This window comes from Schistocerca piceifrons, chromosome 3, assembly GCF_021461385.2.
Source record: "Schistocerca piceifrons isolate TAMUIC-IGC-003096 chromosome 3, iqSchPice1.1, whole genome shotgun sequence".
Lineage (NCBI taxonomy): Eukaryota > Metazoa > Arthropoda > Insecta > Orthoptera > Acrididae > Schistocerca > Schistocerca piceifrons.
Genome location: NC_060140.1, coordinates 133,212,967 through 133,231,156, shown reverse-complemented (window position 1 = coordinate 133,231,156; position 18,190 = coordinate 133,212,967). Strand labels below are relative to the sequence as shown.

The 18,190-nt window shown below is 38.0% G+C and overlaps 1 protein-coding gene across 1 annotated transcript in view; it reads right to left on the bottom strand.

Moving 5' to 3' along the window:
- Positions 1-18,190, bottom strand: part of LOC124788465 — a 254,276-nt gene that overhangs the window by 75,212 nt on the left and 160,874 nt on the right. Inside the window, exon 6 of the mRNA XM_047255736.1 lies at positions 17,937-18,116. Coding sequence (XP_047111692.1) covers positions 17,937-18,116 — 180 coding nt within the window. The remainder of the gene's footprint in view (positions 1-17,936; positions 18,117-18,190) is intronic.

Sequence of the window (18,190 nt, the reverse complement as noted above, 5' to 3'; positions counted from 1 at the left end):
AAATGTGTTGCTACAGAAGAATGCTGAAGATTAGATGGGTAGATCACATAACTAATGAGGAGGTATTGAATATAATTGGGGAGAAGAGAAATTTGTGGCACAACTTGACTAGAAGAAGGTTGGTAGGACATGTTCTGAGGCAGCAAGGGATCACCAATTTAGTAATGGAGGGCAGCGCGGAGGGTAAAAATTGTAGAGGGAGACCAAGAGATGAACACACTAAGCAGATTCAGAAGGATGTAGGTTGCAATAGGTACTGGGAGATGAAGAAGCTCGCAGGGGATAGAGTAGCATGGAGAGCTGCATCAAACCAGTCTCTGGACTGAAGACCATAACAACAACAGCCTTTGTCAGAAAACAAGAGTACACACACGTTCACACAATCACTCAGACACAACTCATGCATGAATGACCACTGCCTCTGGCTGCTGCATCAATAATCTCTGAGAATCAGAACCAAACAAACCACTCCTCATATCTCCCTGCCTCCCACCGGCAGCTGCTTGGCTAGTGGTAAAAGTGGTGGCAGCACTGACTGCAAGCTGAAGGGAGTGTTAGGAAAGGAAGCAGCAGTAGGAATGAGGAAGTAGGGATGCGGCACACATACCCAGCTGTGCCCAGCCTGTGACAATGCAGGACATCTCAGTAAACAAACCATTCAACCTACTGAGACAAAAATGAGATTTTTCCAGTGTTTTTTTTTTTTTAATTTTTCAAATTTCCCTGATTTCCCTGAGATGTTTTAAATTGCCTGATATTCCCTGATTTCCAGAACTTGTGACAACACTGAAAGAGCACTGCTACAGAAAACCTTCTACAGTTATATATTTATAATTCATTCAACTGTCTCAGTTCTGATTCATACAGTCACAATGTGTCTAAGTCTTCCAAAATGCTTTCATATGGGCGAGCACAACAACTAATACATGTAACATGTGCATGTTCCTTACTAATATATTTGTGACTCAGAAAGCCATACACAATATGACACCACGTTCAGACTGTCCCATGGGGCTGGCATGGTACAATCTGACAGCTAAGAGTATCATCAGGTCATGTTGTTATCAAGAGCAAGTTCTCGGAACATGATAATCTCACAGGCAACATTCTTGCTGGCCAGGCTCGTTTATGAAAATGAGTTAAAATGTGACGACAACTAGTGGCCTCCAATGTGTGCACAGATTAACGTAAACTGGTGTCTCTGGCAAGGAACCACCTGTCGTCCAACCACTAGTCAACCCACAGGATGTGCAGGTAATGTTGGTAGTTGTAGTGGCCCATTTAGGGGCTGATTATAATATTATCCATCAGGTAATGTTGGTAGTTGTAGTGGCCCATTTAGGGGCTGATTATAATATTATCCATCAATATCACATCTCTGAAGGCCCATACTAACAACGGAATGGTCCAATCTGACATGTCAAAACTTGCCTTGAAATTTTTTATCCATGAAGAACACTCCTAAAGACAAGAACTGTCAACATTTTAACTGCTAAGATGCACTGAAAGTATTTAAAAAACAATAATAAAAAAATAAAAAAAAGGAGTTGAAAACTGCCAAATTTGTGGGCTGCAAGGTGGTGGGAGAAATTGACACCTCTATTGGAACTGTAGCATCTAAGTATCCACAATGAGCAAGGCGCACAGCCTTGTTTGCTGCACATTTGTAAATGGGAAATGCAACACAACCCAATTGTAATTTGTAAAGTGAATCTGCACCAACAGTTTCTTCAACATGATCATAAACAGTTACTGTTCTCTGGAAATATCAACAAAAATTATCAGCTGCAGTACGGTATTGGTAAGAGTTAACAACAGAGATAAAACTGAATTAATATTCATTGTGTTTTCATAATATGTGCCTGCAAATAGCTTGTGTCTTTATGTTCCAGAGTTTCACAGTAACATGGAAACCAATTAACATTCTCAATCTTGCAAAGATGAAATGTGAAGAACACAGTTTCCAGTTGAAATCACTTACTTCTCCTGAAGTCCTACAATGGTTAGCTAGTTAACTAATTGGACACTAATTCAAATGGTGTTGACATTTCATTAGAAACTGTGGAAGCTTTGAAAAAAATAGAAAATAATTCTGACAATTCCATGAACAGTGGGTCAGATGATGACAATTTCAATAATAGCCGAAAACAAAAATACCTCTAGCCCACAGAAAATGTGATCTACAATAGCCTTCAGTGACACAGCAAAGGCCATGAATTTTTGGTTAAACAAAGGTGGGAGAAAATAAATAAAGCTGATCAGTGTGCAAAGCCACTTCTCTTTTGTAAAATCAATAAGTGAACTGTGTAAATGGAAGAAACAGATGCACGAAATAAGAAATATGAGCCAAAATGAAACTTGCAAAAATGTGAAAGCTTTAGAATTGCTTAAAAGAAAAAATGCACCATTACTGATGGAGATCTACAAGACTGGGTCCTTCAAACGGCACGTGAAATGAACATTTCTGATTTCCAGGCTTCTTCGATCTGGGTAAATATGTTCAAGTAATCTCACCGAATAGGAACACATAAAATTACAAAGTTTACTTCAAGTCAACATATGGAGCAGCTGCCATTAATAGGCAGTACTATAGAGAAATTCATAGCTGATCCACAGACAAAGCCTGCTGTTATCCTCAAAACTGCAGTGTATAAGGCTGATCAGTCAGGTTTTGTGAACAAACTGCCTGCACACTGCGCTTTATCAATTCTGGAAAAAAAAAAAACAGGGAGTTGGTTGTGCAATTGATGAATGCTATAAAATAATGCCATTGTAAGTATGAGTGGAATATTGTTTCTGCACCTTTATGTCTGTTTCCAGGAAATTAGGCAAATTAAGACTAACAACTAAAAAAAAAGGACTGTCTAGCTGCAAAAATCTCGTAATTGATGTATCAAAATCTGGAAAAAAGGGAAAAGATCATTTTCAACATTTCATTAACAGTGTCTTCCTACCATTTTCAGAAAAGAATTGATTCCTTTTGTTGGGCTCTTGGCCTGGACCTAACAACACCTATGTATTAGAGGAGGACAATGAAACGGTTGTTGATATAATGCAGATTCCATCTGAAACTGCTAGTGTGATTCAACCTCTTTACGAAGAATTTTTTCGACAGTGGAAAGCATTTTTAAGGAAATTGTAGGAGAACATAATTTCTGATAGCTGTTTGTCTTTTGAGGTTTATCAGAATTCTCAAGCTTCAGCCATTTCTGTATTATCAGCCTGCACTGCCATGTTTTATGAATTGGATCAAGTACATCTGATACGCAGCACATTATTCAGAACAATGGCGAGGACCATTCCTTACTCTACCCCAATTCCATCTAAATAAAACTAGTAATTACTGCGAAACATCTGAATGCATTAATGTTTCTTTTGTCCGGTATGCCCGGTTTAATGAAAATGCTTGTTTTTGTCATTCAATTGACCCTTCGCATTTTTATGACCACAGGAAATAAACGAGGAATTGTTTCATTGTTAGTCAAATGCACAATATTCAGAAATTATCACAAGAACTGTGCTACAAGAATTGTTATACAATGAAGTATGTGCAAAAAATATTTTGTTTCGAAAAAGTAGAAGTCCTGACTGGTGGATGTTGGCTGTAATGTGACATCAAACACTGACATGATTTTATTTTTCCTGCTACATTGACAACAACTTAGCTGCCAATATGAATTGGTTGTTATTCAGGAAATTAATGAAATGGTTTTTTTTTTATTTTATTTATTTATTGTTCAGGCCCGTTTTGCACAGAAATGATCACAATCAAACAAGCATGTCACAGGCAGACAAACAGAAGTGAACTTCATTCAGTTGTGTTCATTTTGCATACGCATGTGCTCTGATGGTTGTCGGTCTTTCAGCGAACCACCCAAGGACGTTTCTGTCGTGCTGACTCCTCTCATTGTTCAGAGATGAAGGCTAAATTAATAAGAAGATTGAAAAATGAATGATTCGACAGGGATTCAATTTCGCAACCTCTTGGTTTTCAGGCAAGAGCTTTACCACAACACCACGAGGTCCAACAACCAGAGTGTACATGCTACCTTTTTTTCTCACAGTAATGAGACATTCATAGGCAATGTTCATTATCTCATGTTCTTTACTACTTCCTTTCCTACTTTGTCTATTTTGGTGATAGGTGTTGATAGATAAAACAATTCATTAGTCAATTTGTAGAATCTTTTAGGGTTAATTGTTCAAAGCACTTGCAATATATTTATTAGTCACCATGTATCTTGTGCTGAAGGAGGTCCTGCTAATCAGTGCCCCTCTAATGGTGGATCAGCTCTTCTCAGTGAACTACTTCTCATTTTGCATCAAAATGTGCTGACAAAGGTCTCTCTTGTTTGTTGTATCTATTAGATTAACACACAAGATAGTTTTAACTAGATGCCTTGCCTATAACATATTATTCTAGATGATGACAGATCAACTACTTTTGCCAGTATTTGTCAGACAAAAGAACATATGTCTATCAGAGTCCATAACAACAATAACAATTGGTATAAAAATATTTCAACATCATTTGTTCTCTGACAAGCATTTCTTTGACATCATAGGGATCACATTCTTTCCAAGCCCATCACCCACGGCACCACACAGCAGACAACTATACCCACAAGGTAGACGTGCCCATTCGTGGCCCACCTTGCTGATAGCATAGGGATCGGTACAACTCCTATCTACATAGACCATAAAACACTTCCTGAAAGTTGGGTGCTTCCTACTTACGAACATTTTTTGTTGGCCAGTGGAGAGCAGGGAAGAGGGACATCTCATCCCCAGAATGATATGTCACACTTCACATACTCCCACTGAGACAAAGGACATCATGCTTCTATCAAAAGATGTCATGCTTCTAGACTTAACTTTAAAAACTTTTAACACATTCCAATAAGGTTATTCTCCAACAATTTTTTAAATATTTTTTGTTTGGAAAACACAATATCATGTCAGTTTATGTCCTCTTAGGATTCACATAAGCACTTCTTTCAATTCAGTTCATATTTATCACGAATCCATTTACTAATACCATTTTATTTTCTTTTATATTTTGTATAATTATCAATTATACCATTCTAATTCAAATTCACTATCCCTTAATACTACTTAAAATCATTCATCTTTTATTTATTATTTCAATTTGTATGCACCATTTGAAGCTTTGCTCCTTACTGACACATTGGTTTTCAACATTCATCTCCATTTTCCCCAATTTTCTTTTTTTTCTCTGAGACAATACATTTAACCAAATATTTCAATTCAGCTTAGCCACATAATTGACACACATTTACTATCATACCACATGTGTTGTATGTCTCAGCAGAGGTATCTGTTTAGTATTGACTCACTGTGTAAACTAGTTCATCTACTTCATTATTTCCCTATGAGTTACGGGTAACTTTGAAATCAACAGTATGCTTACCTATACCAAAACTCAGATACTCATGTCTTTAAACTGTGGTAGAAACATACTCAAACTATGCAAATACAATCGGTCAGGTCTATACTGCATTACTCTGTTTGGGAGAAAGCTTCTTCAATATGAACATATTCATTATGCGCATTCATCTGCATCCCATTCTATGGGTGGATACTTAGCAAGTGCCTTTCCATTTGAGATGCCATGTGTCCTTTTTAGGACTCTCCCTCCACAACAGCAGTCTGGGTCATTCCTCTTCTGAGTCCATCCAAACTAACGTGTAAGTCATCCCTTTCGTAGGTCCACTTACGCGTTATTTCCTAACAAAAAATGGTACAGGTCATGTCAATCATGAATAGACCACCTGGGTGTACATCCTTCGTTCCTTGTGTCCATTTGCCCCTAAATATCTGTGTTTTATTAGGCACACTGCACCATCATTTTTATATTTCCATATGAAGTATTTTATCCTACTCATATTATCACTTTTAAAAAATGTTATGCTCCTTTATCATTTACACTTTCTGGTTTATTACTGTCCGTACATTTCCATCTTCCTTGGGTCTTACTTTACTATTTATGCACCTTAGTATTTCTGTGCTGTGATGGCATGTAAATTATTAATTATCCTAGAATACTTTATGCTGAGTGTGATACCTTCCATCAACAAATTTGCTTTAATCTATTATCATATGATATTATTATTTTATGTTACTTCCTCTTCTGGACAATACAATTCTACTTTCATGATGTCATTCATAACTTCTTGAAATACTTGATGTTCCCATGTTTACACATCACCTTGTTAACTGACTCACTACACAGGCTGTAAAGTTCCTGTTCTCTTCCTCACAACACATGATGCGTCTAACATGAAGCACACAGAACAGCCCCATGTGTATGTCTCTGTCTCACTAACTGCCATAGCCTTATACTTACTTGTAGGACAGGATAGTAAGGGATATCAGAAAGATGACTGAATAGAAACAGAGGGAAGAAAATGTTTCACAGAAACTAAAAAGAAATAATGAAACAGTTAGCTCGGTGCCTGGCCAACATCATCCCAACGAACCTGTTCAGAATGCAAGTTCACATGAGGGTTTAAATCATTTTACGTCTATCTTGCACTGTTATAGCAATTTGCAATTTAAGATCTTCAGAATGGGCTGGTCCCCATTCAAATGCATCTTCAATTAATAAACTACGTGCAAAATCTGTTTTCTTAATATCTTCCCAGTTTTTAGGCAAAGATCTAGAAAATACTCATAAAAAGAAGGAGGATGTACTTTCCTATTTGCCTCAAACTTCGGAAATTGCTTTGACAAATTCACTGCTGTCCCTAAGAGAAATTCTTCCAACCATTTGCCTGGGCTACTTTTACTAATTACATTAGTTTTTCTCTTTAAGTCTTGTTGTGTCTTTTCTGATCTCCATAACTCTTGTGATTCATAGAAATTCACTTGTAGAATTGGGTGCAATGTTAGTGGAATCAACTCTCTTCTGTATGTTCTGTTCTATGAATTCCTGCAATCACTCTTCCACTCTAGACAATGTCATATGTGGACTCAAAATTTCATTCAGTGCTCTGCCTTGTTCTAATATACGTACTCTTTCCTTAGTATCTGAGATTTCTTAGTCAATTACTTTTAAATCATTATGAATTTCGCTAAGATGACTACCTACTTCCTTACATGCTACATCACATTACACATCTACTTCAGTTTGTAAATCCTTAGGCAAATTATTTATGATATTTCTAAAGTAGTAATTCTAATAACTTGTGTCTTAATCAAATTTATTGTTTTCTCCAGTTTATTACTTATTGTTTTCTTTAGTTTATTATTTATTGTTTCCTCCTGTGCTTTAAGAGTTTCCTCTAATTTTTTATTATTATTGTCCCCTAGTGCCTTAAGCATCTCCCTGAATTTTGCAAGTAGAGCTGTCATATCAACTCCCTGTGCTTCAGTTACCATTTGACAGGTGGTGACTGGCATAGACTATCAGCAACATCATATTCCTGAAATTATCACTAGCTGATAATTGTCACTAAATTCTAACTCTAGATACAATTTATTAATCTCATTTCTTAATAATATTCACTATAATCAAATCATAACACTTGTCATGAATTGTGACTGTACAGTTCATTTGACATCATAACTTCAAGCTGCAGTGAACTGATGTGGATCTTCTGCAATGCCGCAGATGCATCGCAGAGATCAGTTGTGGTGAGCAGATGCTAAAAATGCTGCAGTGTAGCAGACAACAGGTAACTGCATGGCACTGCAGACTGCGTACCAAGTTAAACTGCTTTCACAGGGCCTGTCCACTGCTACAGAGTCAGCACTCTTATTCTCCAATCCTCATGTAACTCTTCTGCGTTGCAACTACAGACATGTGTATGTGACTCATGTCTACTATTCCGTAAACATGCACACTGTTGTAGTGGGTGACACTGTTGCTACGGACAACTGCAGTTCATATCTTCCAATTATTCAATTTTTTTGTTTGTTTTCTAGTTGCAACCAATACAGATGTCTTCTTCTTCAATATTTTACTGATTTAACCAGGTGAGGGTGTGGTGTAATAAAGGTACATCTAGGATGTGAAGGGTCATATTGACCCTGTTTTTCATTTATATTTTTTAAGTATTTATTGGCACTATTTAACAAAAGATGGGAATTAAATTTATGAATTATTTATTAATTAAAGGATTTTCATAGAAATAAACACTACTGAGCATACAAATGTTTACATAAAGTCTACAAAATAATCATTTTAACAGCCCTTAACATTACATATTTTTTTAAATCTACAAAACCATACATTCTCATCAGTAATTCAGATTTTTTGCTAAGTATTTACAAGATAAACCTTCTTCGAACACAAAATTAACAACAAACTTTTGACATAAGCTGTTAATCATCTCTTGCCATAGCACATTGTTGGCAGAATGGAACGATGTGTTCTTGACAAATGTACTTATGACAAGCTTCACAGACATGAAGTGTCTTATGATGTCTATCATAGGGACACTCTTTACATCTTTTTTCATACACCTTGGACTCTGGCAATCGATTCTTGTAAAGATTCTCCACTAAATTCTCTGATTCTCTTGCACAAAGTGCTTGGCAGTTGAGGTATTTCTTGTCGGGCACTCCAGTGTTCACTGATGAGCATACGGCCTAGTGTTTTTATGAAATTACGATGCTTTTGGTTGTTATTGTTATTTGATTGCTGAATAATAGCATCACTTTTGTTGGTCATATTCAGTATTGTGTAGAAGACAGTCTGAGGCAACTTCAGTTTTCGTAGAATTATAAAACGTGTTTATTTCTGGTTTCTTTTCATCTCCTGACAATTCAACAATTTCAGCATTGTGGTGAAGACTAGACATGAGCAAAACAACTTTGTTTTTCTTTGGAATATGAGAAACTAGTGTAAAATCCTTTTGGAAACCAAACTTAGATGAGTAGATTTCTCTACCACGAGTTTTGCAAAATTCAGGAGGGATTTGCCCCTTGTTCTTATGCACTGTTGCCACAGAAGTTAGTGTGTGTTCTTTCAGCAGATGTGACAATAGTTCATAGTTCATAAGCCGATTATCAAAAGTCACATTACAGCTTGTTTTTGAAATGGGTTGCCCCAGCCAGTTCGTCACATCAGATGGTTTATTACTCAGTGAAAATGGTCCCTTTGGCTGGTTACCAGCATATATTTCGAGGTCGAAGATACAGAAATTCTTTGCGTTGACCAAGGCAAATATTTTTATGCCATATTTGGGCAGTTTTGATGGAATGTATTGTCTAAATTTGCATCTGCCTCTGAATGCAAGCAGCATTTCATCTATAGTTGTCTATTCTCCTAGTACATAGGCTTTCTTGCAGTTTTCAACAAATATTTCAAATATCTAACATATTGGTTCTAAGTGGTCCAGCTGTTTTCTTTCTTCATGTGTGGATTTATCATCAAAAGGAAGGCAGCTTTGAATAAAATGAAAATGTTACCATGTCATTGTCAGCCAAAATATTTCAACGCCTTTTCCATCTGAAGCCCAAAGGTCAGCGATGTTCTGCCACCCAGATCGATAAAATCCAGCAATGTACAACAAGCCTAAATAAGCCTTCAGCTCACTCATGGTCATTTCTTTCATAAAATAGTGATTTGCAACTACTTCAAAAGCTGCTTTCCTTTCTGCAGTTTGCAAGTTTGTGTATTTCAAGATAATACTAAGCATATTTTCATTGCAAAACCGACTCCAGCATTCAAACTATATCTTTGCTAATCTTGCCACTAAACTCATGCCAGGTACCTGCCTGATGATATTTTCAAAACAGGTCCAAACTTGTTACTGAGGTGGATTTTTGCACCACTTGGATCCATCTTTACCAAAATAAAATGAACTGTGTATCCTCAACTAATACTGGTAACGCAGCATTGTGGGCAGTATTCTGTAGCTTATTTAATGGTATATTATCTTCTTTGTCACTGCCTTCACTTGCATCTTGCTCCGTACCACTACTGCCCCTGGGCTCACTTACACGATCTTCATTTTCACTGCCATCAGTCGTAAAACCGTTTTCACTGTCTGATAATTCCACCAGCCAGCAACATATATGATTAGCCTCCCTTTCTTCTTCATTTTGACTAAAAACAACAAAAAACACGAAACGCTGATGAAAAAGGATAAACTGAAAAGTGACACAGAAATACTACTTCGTGGTTGTGGAAGGGTAAAAATTACCCTCTTACTGTTTGCACTAATTTATCTTCTTTCACAGAAGGCAGCCGACTGAGTGTGTGCAGGCATTAGGGAGGGGAGTTCAATAATTACAGCTACTGAGAACTTCAACAATATGCAAGTGCACAACAAAGAACTGCCAACAAAACAAAATGAGCAGGGTCATACTGACCCTACCACACCCCCACCAGGTTAAATCCAACCACACAGTGTATGCACTGATAGACTTTCTGTTCCATCAAGACAATTATAACTGGTACACAAATATTTCCACACCATTTGTTCTCTGGTGAGCATTTCTTTGATGTAATGGATATCAAATTTTACCCATGCCCTTCACTTGCAGCACCACAGGGTAGAAGACTCCACCCAGCAGGTACAATGGTCTATTGCTGACAGTACAGGATTGGTACAGCTCTGTTCTGCAAACACCATAAAACACTTCCTGAAAGTGGGAAGCTTCCTACTTACTAACTACCTTACTCATGAACATCTTTTGCCCTGCCAAAGGAGAGCAGGGAAGTCAGACATATCATTCCCAAAATGGTATGTCACACTTCACCCTCTAGTTAAATGCTTGTACACAGAGAAACAAGTGAATGATAGTGAACACTGGTGAATTTTCTGTGATTCCTCATTTGTCTGTGTTCTCTTCCATTCCCTCCAGTGTGAACCAGGCTTTATGTACTCAAAATCAGTGTATTTTCACTCTGGATATTTATGCTATGCAGCATTGCGTGCTCGTCACAGATGCTGCTTCTCATTCAACGAATCACGCATTCACTAGGCAGGGCTGTACAAACCACTGTTATAAATAGTGCTTTGTAGGGCACAAATGAGTTATTTCAACTTTTGTAATGTTTGCAGTGTATCTTAGTAGCTAAAATTTTGGCATTGCATTTCGTTTGGTGTTACTCCTGTGTAAAAAATTTCAGGGTAGGTTTCGACATGCTGGATTGGACCTTGTGAGACTTTGTTTAGTAGGAAGAAAAATGTCAACAGAAATGCAGCCAGGGGTGGCTCAAGGGGGTGGAGGTGAACCCTGCCACAGCCCAGGGCAACAGGTTTTTGGGGGCAGCAAAATTATCTTATATATTAATATGGTTTCAAAAGGATGAATTAAACAAGATAATTAAAGTTTTTGATGAATGAAGAAGTATGAGAATAAGATGGAAGTACAAATCATACATAAAATTTAGTGTCTTACTGGAAATTACCTATGGTAGTGTGAAACAGATGACAAATATCGCACTTTAGTTGCATGTGGATCTTTCAAAATATCAATGCCTGCAAGTGGCATGAGAAACACTGTAATAAATAAAGAATAAGTAAAATATGCATTACCCATTACATTACATAGTCTTTTGAGTTGAGACATTGTGATTCCGGTAAGCAGTGTTTGTACATGGAAAGATGCATGGCATCCTTCCCCCTCCACCACTCCCTTCTCTTTGGAACTGCCATTAGTACCATTTACATTACTGTTCTTGCCACATTTCTCTAAATTAATTGTTCCTCCTTTGTCTGTAACTTCTTTTTAGTTTTACATCATTCCCTATTTTGATACTGTAACCACAATCAATGGATAGTAATATTGAGATCATAGAGAAGAAATCTATTAAACTTCATTTTGAAGCTGAAGCAACTAAACTACCTTGCAAAAACTGTTCATCCTGTTTCATTTTATTTCACGATGTTTGAGCTTCAGTATCTTTATTTAGGATGTAACTGTTACTTTTTTATAGAATAAATGATAGACAAACGGGGCAGCAGCAGCCTTTTCAGTAGTTGCAGGGGCCACAGTCTGGATGATTGACTGATCTGGTCTTGTAACACTAACCAAAACGGCCTTGCTGTGCTGGTACTGCGAACGGCTGAAAGCAAGGGGAAACTACACCCATAATTTTTCCTGAGGACATGTAGCTTTACTGTATGGTTAAATGATGATGGTGTCCTCTTGGGTAAAATATTCCAGAGGTAAAATAGTCCCCCATTCGGGTCTCTGAGTGGGGACTACTCAAGAGGACATTGTTATCAGGAGAAAGAAAACTAGTGTTCTACGGATCGGAGCGTGGAATGTCAGGTCCCTTAATCGGACAGGTAGGTTAGAAAATTTAAAAAGGGAAATGGAGAGGTTGAAGTTGGATATAGTAGGAATTAGTGAAGTTCAGTGGCAGGAGGAACAAGACTTCTAGTCAGGTCAATACAGGGTTATAAATACAAAATCAAATAGGGGTAATGCAGGAGTTAGTTTAATAATGAATAAAAAAATAGGAGTGCGGGTAAGCTACTACAAACAGCATAGTGAACACATTATTGTGGCCAAGATAGACACAAAGCCCATGCCTACCACAGCAGTACAAGTTTATATGCCAAATAGCTTTGCAGATGATGAAGAAATTGATGAAATATATGATGAGATAAAAGAAATTATTCAGGTAGTGAAGGGAGACAAAAATTTAATAGTCATGGGTGGCTGGAATTCGAGAGTAGGAAAAGGGAAAGAAGGAAACATAGTAGGTGAATATGGATTGGGGGTAAGAAATGAAAGAGGAAGCCATCTGGTAGAGTTTTGCACAGAGCATAACTTAACCATAGCTAACATGTGGTTCAAGAATCATAAAAGAAGGTTGTATACATGGAAGAATCCTGGAGATACTAGAAGGTATCAGATAGATTATATAATGGTAAGACATAGATTTAGGAACCAGGTTTTAAATTGTAAGACATTTCCAGGGGCAGATGTGGACTCTGACCACAATCTATTGGTTATGAACTGTAGATTAAAACTGAAGAAACTGCAAAAAGGTGGGAATTTAAGGAGATGGGACCTGGATAAACTGACTAAACCAGAGGTTGTACAGAGTTTCAGGGAGAGCATAAGGGAAAAATTGATAGGAATGGAAGAAAGAAATACAGTAGAAGAAGAATGAGGGATGAAGTAGTGAAGGCAGCAGAGGATCAAGTAGGTAAAAAGATGAGGGCTAGTAGAAATCCTTGGGTAACACAAGAAATATTGAATTTAATTGATGAAAGGAGAAAATATAAAAATGCAGTAAATGAAGCAGGCAAAAAGGAATACAAACGTCTCAAAAATGAGATCGACAGGAAGTGCAAAATGGCTAAGCAGGGATGGCTAGAGGACAAATGTAAGGATGTAGAGGCCTATCTCACTAGGGGTAAGATAGATACTGCCTACAGGAAAATTAGAGAGACCTTTGGAGATAAGAGAACGACTTGTATGAATATCAAGAGCTCAGATGGAAACCCAGTTCTAAGCAAAGAAGGGAAAGCAGAAAGGTGGAAGGAGTATATAGAGGGTCTATACAAGGGCGATGTACTTGAGGACAATATTATGGAAATGGAAGAGGATGTAGATGAAGATGAAATGGGAGATACGATACTGCGTGAAGAGTTTGACAGAGCACTGAAAGACCTGAGTTGAAACAAGGCCCCGGGAGTAGACAACATTTCATTCGAACTACTGACGGCCTTGGGAGAGCCAGTCCTGACAAAACTCTACCATCTGGTGAGCAAGATGTGTGTGACAGGTGAAATGCCCTCAGACTACAAGAAGAATTAATAATTCCAATCCCAAAGAAAGCAGGTGTTGACAGATATGAAAATTACCGAACGAAAATGAGTTTAATAAGTCACAGCTGCAAAATACTAATGTGAATTCTTTACAGACGAATGGAAAAGCTGGTACAAGCCGACCTCGAGGAAGATCAGTTTGGATTCCGTAGAAATGTCTGAACATGTGAGGCAATACTGACCTTACGACTTATCTTAGAAGAAAGATTAGGGGAAGGCAAACCTACGTTTCTAGCATTTGTAGATCTAGAGAAAGCTTTTGACAATGTTGACTGGAATACTCTCTTTCAAATTCTAAAGGTGGCAGGCGTAAAATACAGGGAGCGAAAGGCTTTTTACAATTTGTACAGAAACCAGAGGGCAGTTATAAGAGTTGAGGGGCATGAAATGGAAGCAGTGGTTGGGAAGGGAGTGAGGCAGGGCTGTAGCCCCTCCCCGATGTTATTCAATCTGTATATTGAGCAAGCAGTAAAGGAAACAAAAGAAAAATTCAGAGTAGGTATTAAAATTCATGGAGAAGAAATAAAAACTTTGAGGTTCGCCGATGACATTGTAATTCTGTCAGAGACAGCAAAGGACTTGGAAGAGTGTTGAACAGAATGGACAGTGTCTTGAAAGGAGGATATAAGATGAACATCAACAAAAGCAAAACGAGGATAATGGAATGTAGTCTAATTAAGTCGGGTGATGCTGAGGGAATTAGATTAGGAAATGAGACACTTAAAGTAGTAAAGGAGTTTTGCTATTTGGGGAGCAAAATAACTGATAATGATCGAAGTAGAGAGGATATAAAGTGTAGACTGGCAATGGCAAGGAAAGCGTTTCTGAAGAAGAGAAATTTGTTAACATCAAGTATAGATTTAAGTGTCAGGAAGTCGTTTCTGAATGTATTTGTATGGAGTGTAGCCACGTATGGAAGTGAAACATGGACAATAAATAGTTTAGACAAGAAGAGAATAGCTTTCGAAATGTGGTGCTACAGAAGAATGCTGAAGATTAAGTGGGTAGATCACATAACTAATGAGGAGGTATTGAATAGAATTGGGGAGAAGAGGAGTTTGTGGCGCAACTTGACAAGAAGAAGGGAACTGTTGGTAGGACATATTCTGAGGCATCAAGGGATCACAAATTTATCATTGGCGGGCAGCGTGGAGGGGAAAAATCGTAGAGGGAGACCAAGAGATGAATACACTAAGCAGATTCAGAAGGATGTAGGTTGCAGTAAGTACTGGGAGATGAAGAAGCTTGCACAGGATAGAGGAGCATGGAGAGCTGCATCAAACCAGTCTCAGGACTGAAGACCACAACAACAACAACAACAACAACAAATGATAGTGCTTTCAAAATTTGTTTTGGGCCATAAATAACTACTGTCACATGTCAGAAAGAACCCCTTCATGGTATCTGACCATATCCATTTTTCCTTTATACACTGAGACACATTAAACAGTCATCAGCAATTTATGTGCGCTTTTATATGTATGTTGCTCACTGTCCTATTATCTTCCAATAGGAACAACGCATGCACCAAAACATCGCCGATAATACAGTACTCAGTTGTGCTAGTTCGTACAGGTTTCCTGTCAAAATCGTTGTCCCCGGTACTTTGAGGCTCATACACGAGTATGAGCTTTTTGCCCAACTTAACTCTAGCTTAAAGAATTTGGTAACACAACCTGTGACTATGGGAAGTATAGAAATAAGTTTTTCGAAGCTTAAACTGTTTAAAATACACCAGATGTCAACAATGGGCCAGGCACAACTGTGTGAGGTGGCAATGGTGTTGACTGAATGTGAGCTAGCTGAATGTCTGGATTTCAACAAAGTCATGCAGGAGATCAGTGATGGCAAAACAAGAAAAATCTCTGTATCAAAAGGTAGCTGTGTAGACATATTTTTATGATTAATATTAGTTTTCATTTATTTATGTTTGTCATGCTTTTTCATTCATTTATTTAATAAAGATTTGTTGTAGTGTAGGCCCACATTTGTTTTTTCTAATGGCGATATAAGTTACCAAATGTCATCTACCTGTGCAAACCCATTGTTGCAGATCCTATTTCAAATACTATAGTCTGTATAACAACGAAAATGGAGTCAAAGCTAAGGTCACATCTACAGAAAGTTTGGACACTGACCATTTAACCACAGGGACTAAAAGCACTTCTATTCTTTCTCAATTTGAATACATTTATTAGATTTATATATTTTGTCAGTAACATGTATTATATTTGCAGTGTAGTTTTTGTATCTAGCACACTGACCACCAAGCATAAAGTGCAAATACTTTATACTTGCATTCAGACTACAGTCAGCATTGTGCATTGTCAGCTTTGACATCATTGCAGAAATGTGGTTGTACAGAAAGGTTCCTACAGAAGTATTCTGCCATGGCCTGATTAATTTCAGATGCACTGTAAATATTCAGATATCATCCAATAGTCCAAGCTATTCTAACACTGAAACTTCCTGGCAGATTAAAACTGTGTGCCCGACCGAGACTCGAACTCGGGATCTTTGCCCTCGCGGGCAAGTGCTCTACCAACTGAGCTACCGAAGCACGACTCACACCCAGTCCTCACAGCTTTATTTCTGCCAGTATCTCGTCTCCTACCTTCCAAACTTTACAGAAGCTCTCCTTCGAAACTTGCAGAACTAGCACTCCTGAAAGAAAGGATACTGCGGAGACATGGCTTAGCCACAGCTTGGGGGATGTTTCCAGAATGAGATTCCCACTCTGCAGCGGAGTGTGCGCTGATATGAAACTTCCTGGTAGATTGAAACTCTGTGCCCGACCGAGACTTGAACTCAGGACCTTTGCCTTTCGTGGGCAAGTGCTCTACCAACTGAGCTACCGAAGCACGACTCATGCCCGCACACTCCGCTGCAGAGTGAAAATCTCATTCTATTCTAACACTGCTTTATGAGGCAAGGGTGCACCTCTCCGCCCAGTCACAGGCAAGTGCAGCTCGTATTGCGTACCAAAGAGGTGGCCCTATTGCAATTGTTCTGTGCATGTGCAAGTCACTTGGAAACCTCAGATCCATGTACACTTGGCAAGGGCAGTGCGAATGCATATGCTATCAGCTAGTTGCCTGACTGTTGTATGTCAGGTGTTTGCCACCTTTGGCCATCTCGTCCTGTAGGTGCATGGCTGCAACAGGTTATAATAGATCATAACAATCTAATGGCCCTGTGAACAGTGGGCAACACATTTCTGAAATACTACTTTATTTCCTTACAAAAGTGGTAACTTGTGATCCAGTGGATCATGGAAGTCTCAGTTTTAATCAGAAACTTACCAAACTATTTTTACACTGAACAAAGTTTCTTTATTTGTTACTGTCCCACCTACCATAAAAAGTTTGAAAATTTGGTTTCATTAAGGTGTCACATAAATGAGTCAAAGAGTGGTACTCTTTCTCATCTATGTTAGATTATCAGCAGAAAATATTTTAGGACTTGACTTGTTAACTATGTTTCAATCAGTCTTGTTTCATCCCTGACTTCTGTATCTGCTGTACTGGAAATTACGCCCCCAGTTATCAAGAATGCCTTTTAATTAAGTTCCAGCGTATACTTTATAACTGTGCTGTTTCTTTGTCTCTCAGTGGTGGTGCTAACAATTGCTTCAAGTAACACGAAAGCTTTCTAATAAAATGCTCAAATACGTGGGCACCCACAAACGTGTCTCACTAAAACACTCATTCTTTTCAGATGATACATTCTAGCAGAAAAAATGTCTATGTTGTAGGGAATTTTGGTATTAGTTATATATCATGACACACAGATGTGTTGTCTGGAGACTTATTGCCGTACATTTCATTAATCACTGAGGCATCACAAAAAATAAAGTACAAAGATAATGAAGTATTTACACAGGCAGAGACAGAGGAAATGAAGGGCAGAATGAAAGAACACAGCAATAAAGAAGTACCTGCGAAACATCCATCACAGTGAGTTGATGTCCCATGATGAGTCATCACATGCAAGGATAAGAACTTGTAGCACTGAGAGATAATTTTTCTTTTAACTTTTGTTCAAGTTTATCTGTACTGCCACATGGTAAAGAGAACGTTTTTATTTTTATGTTAAAGAGATTTTTTTTAAGTAATGTGAAAATGAATAACCAGTTACCCATTCTATAAACAATCAATGTTGGAAGTGTATAACCTTTGGATGAGATGGTGCTGCTGGTCCTGTTATCAGTACAGGTTCTTCTTGTTGCTCGTTAAACAAGTAACTGTAGACTGTTTCTGGAGATTGGTCCAGTGGCATGCCTTTCTCTTCCATGTGCAAAATTGATGCAATTATTCGAGGAGCCATTCCACCGAGGCCCTCATCTTCAGGTTCCTGTAAGAATACATGTTACCTTAAGCAATGTGATACACTAACAATCTTTGCTGAGATAATGTACACCAGTCACA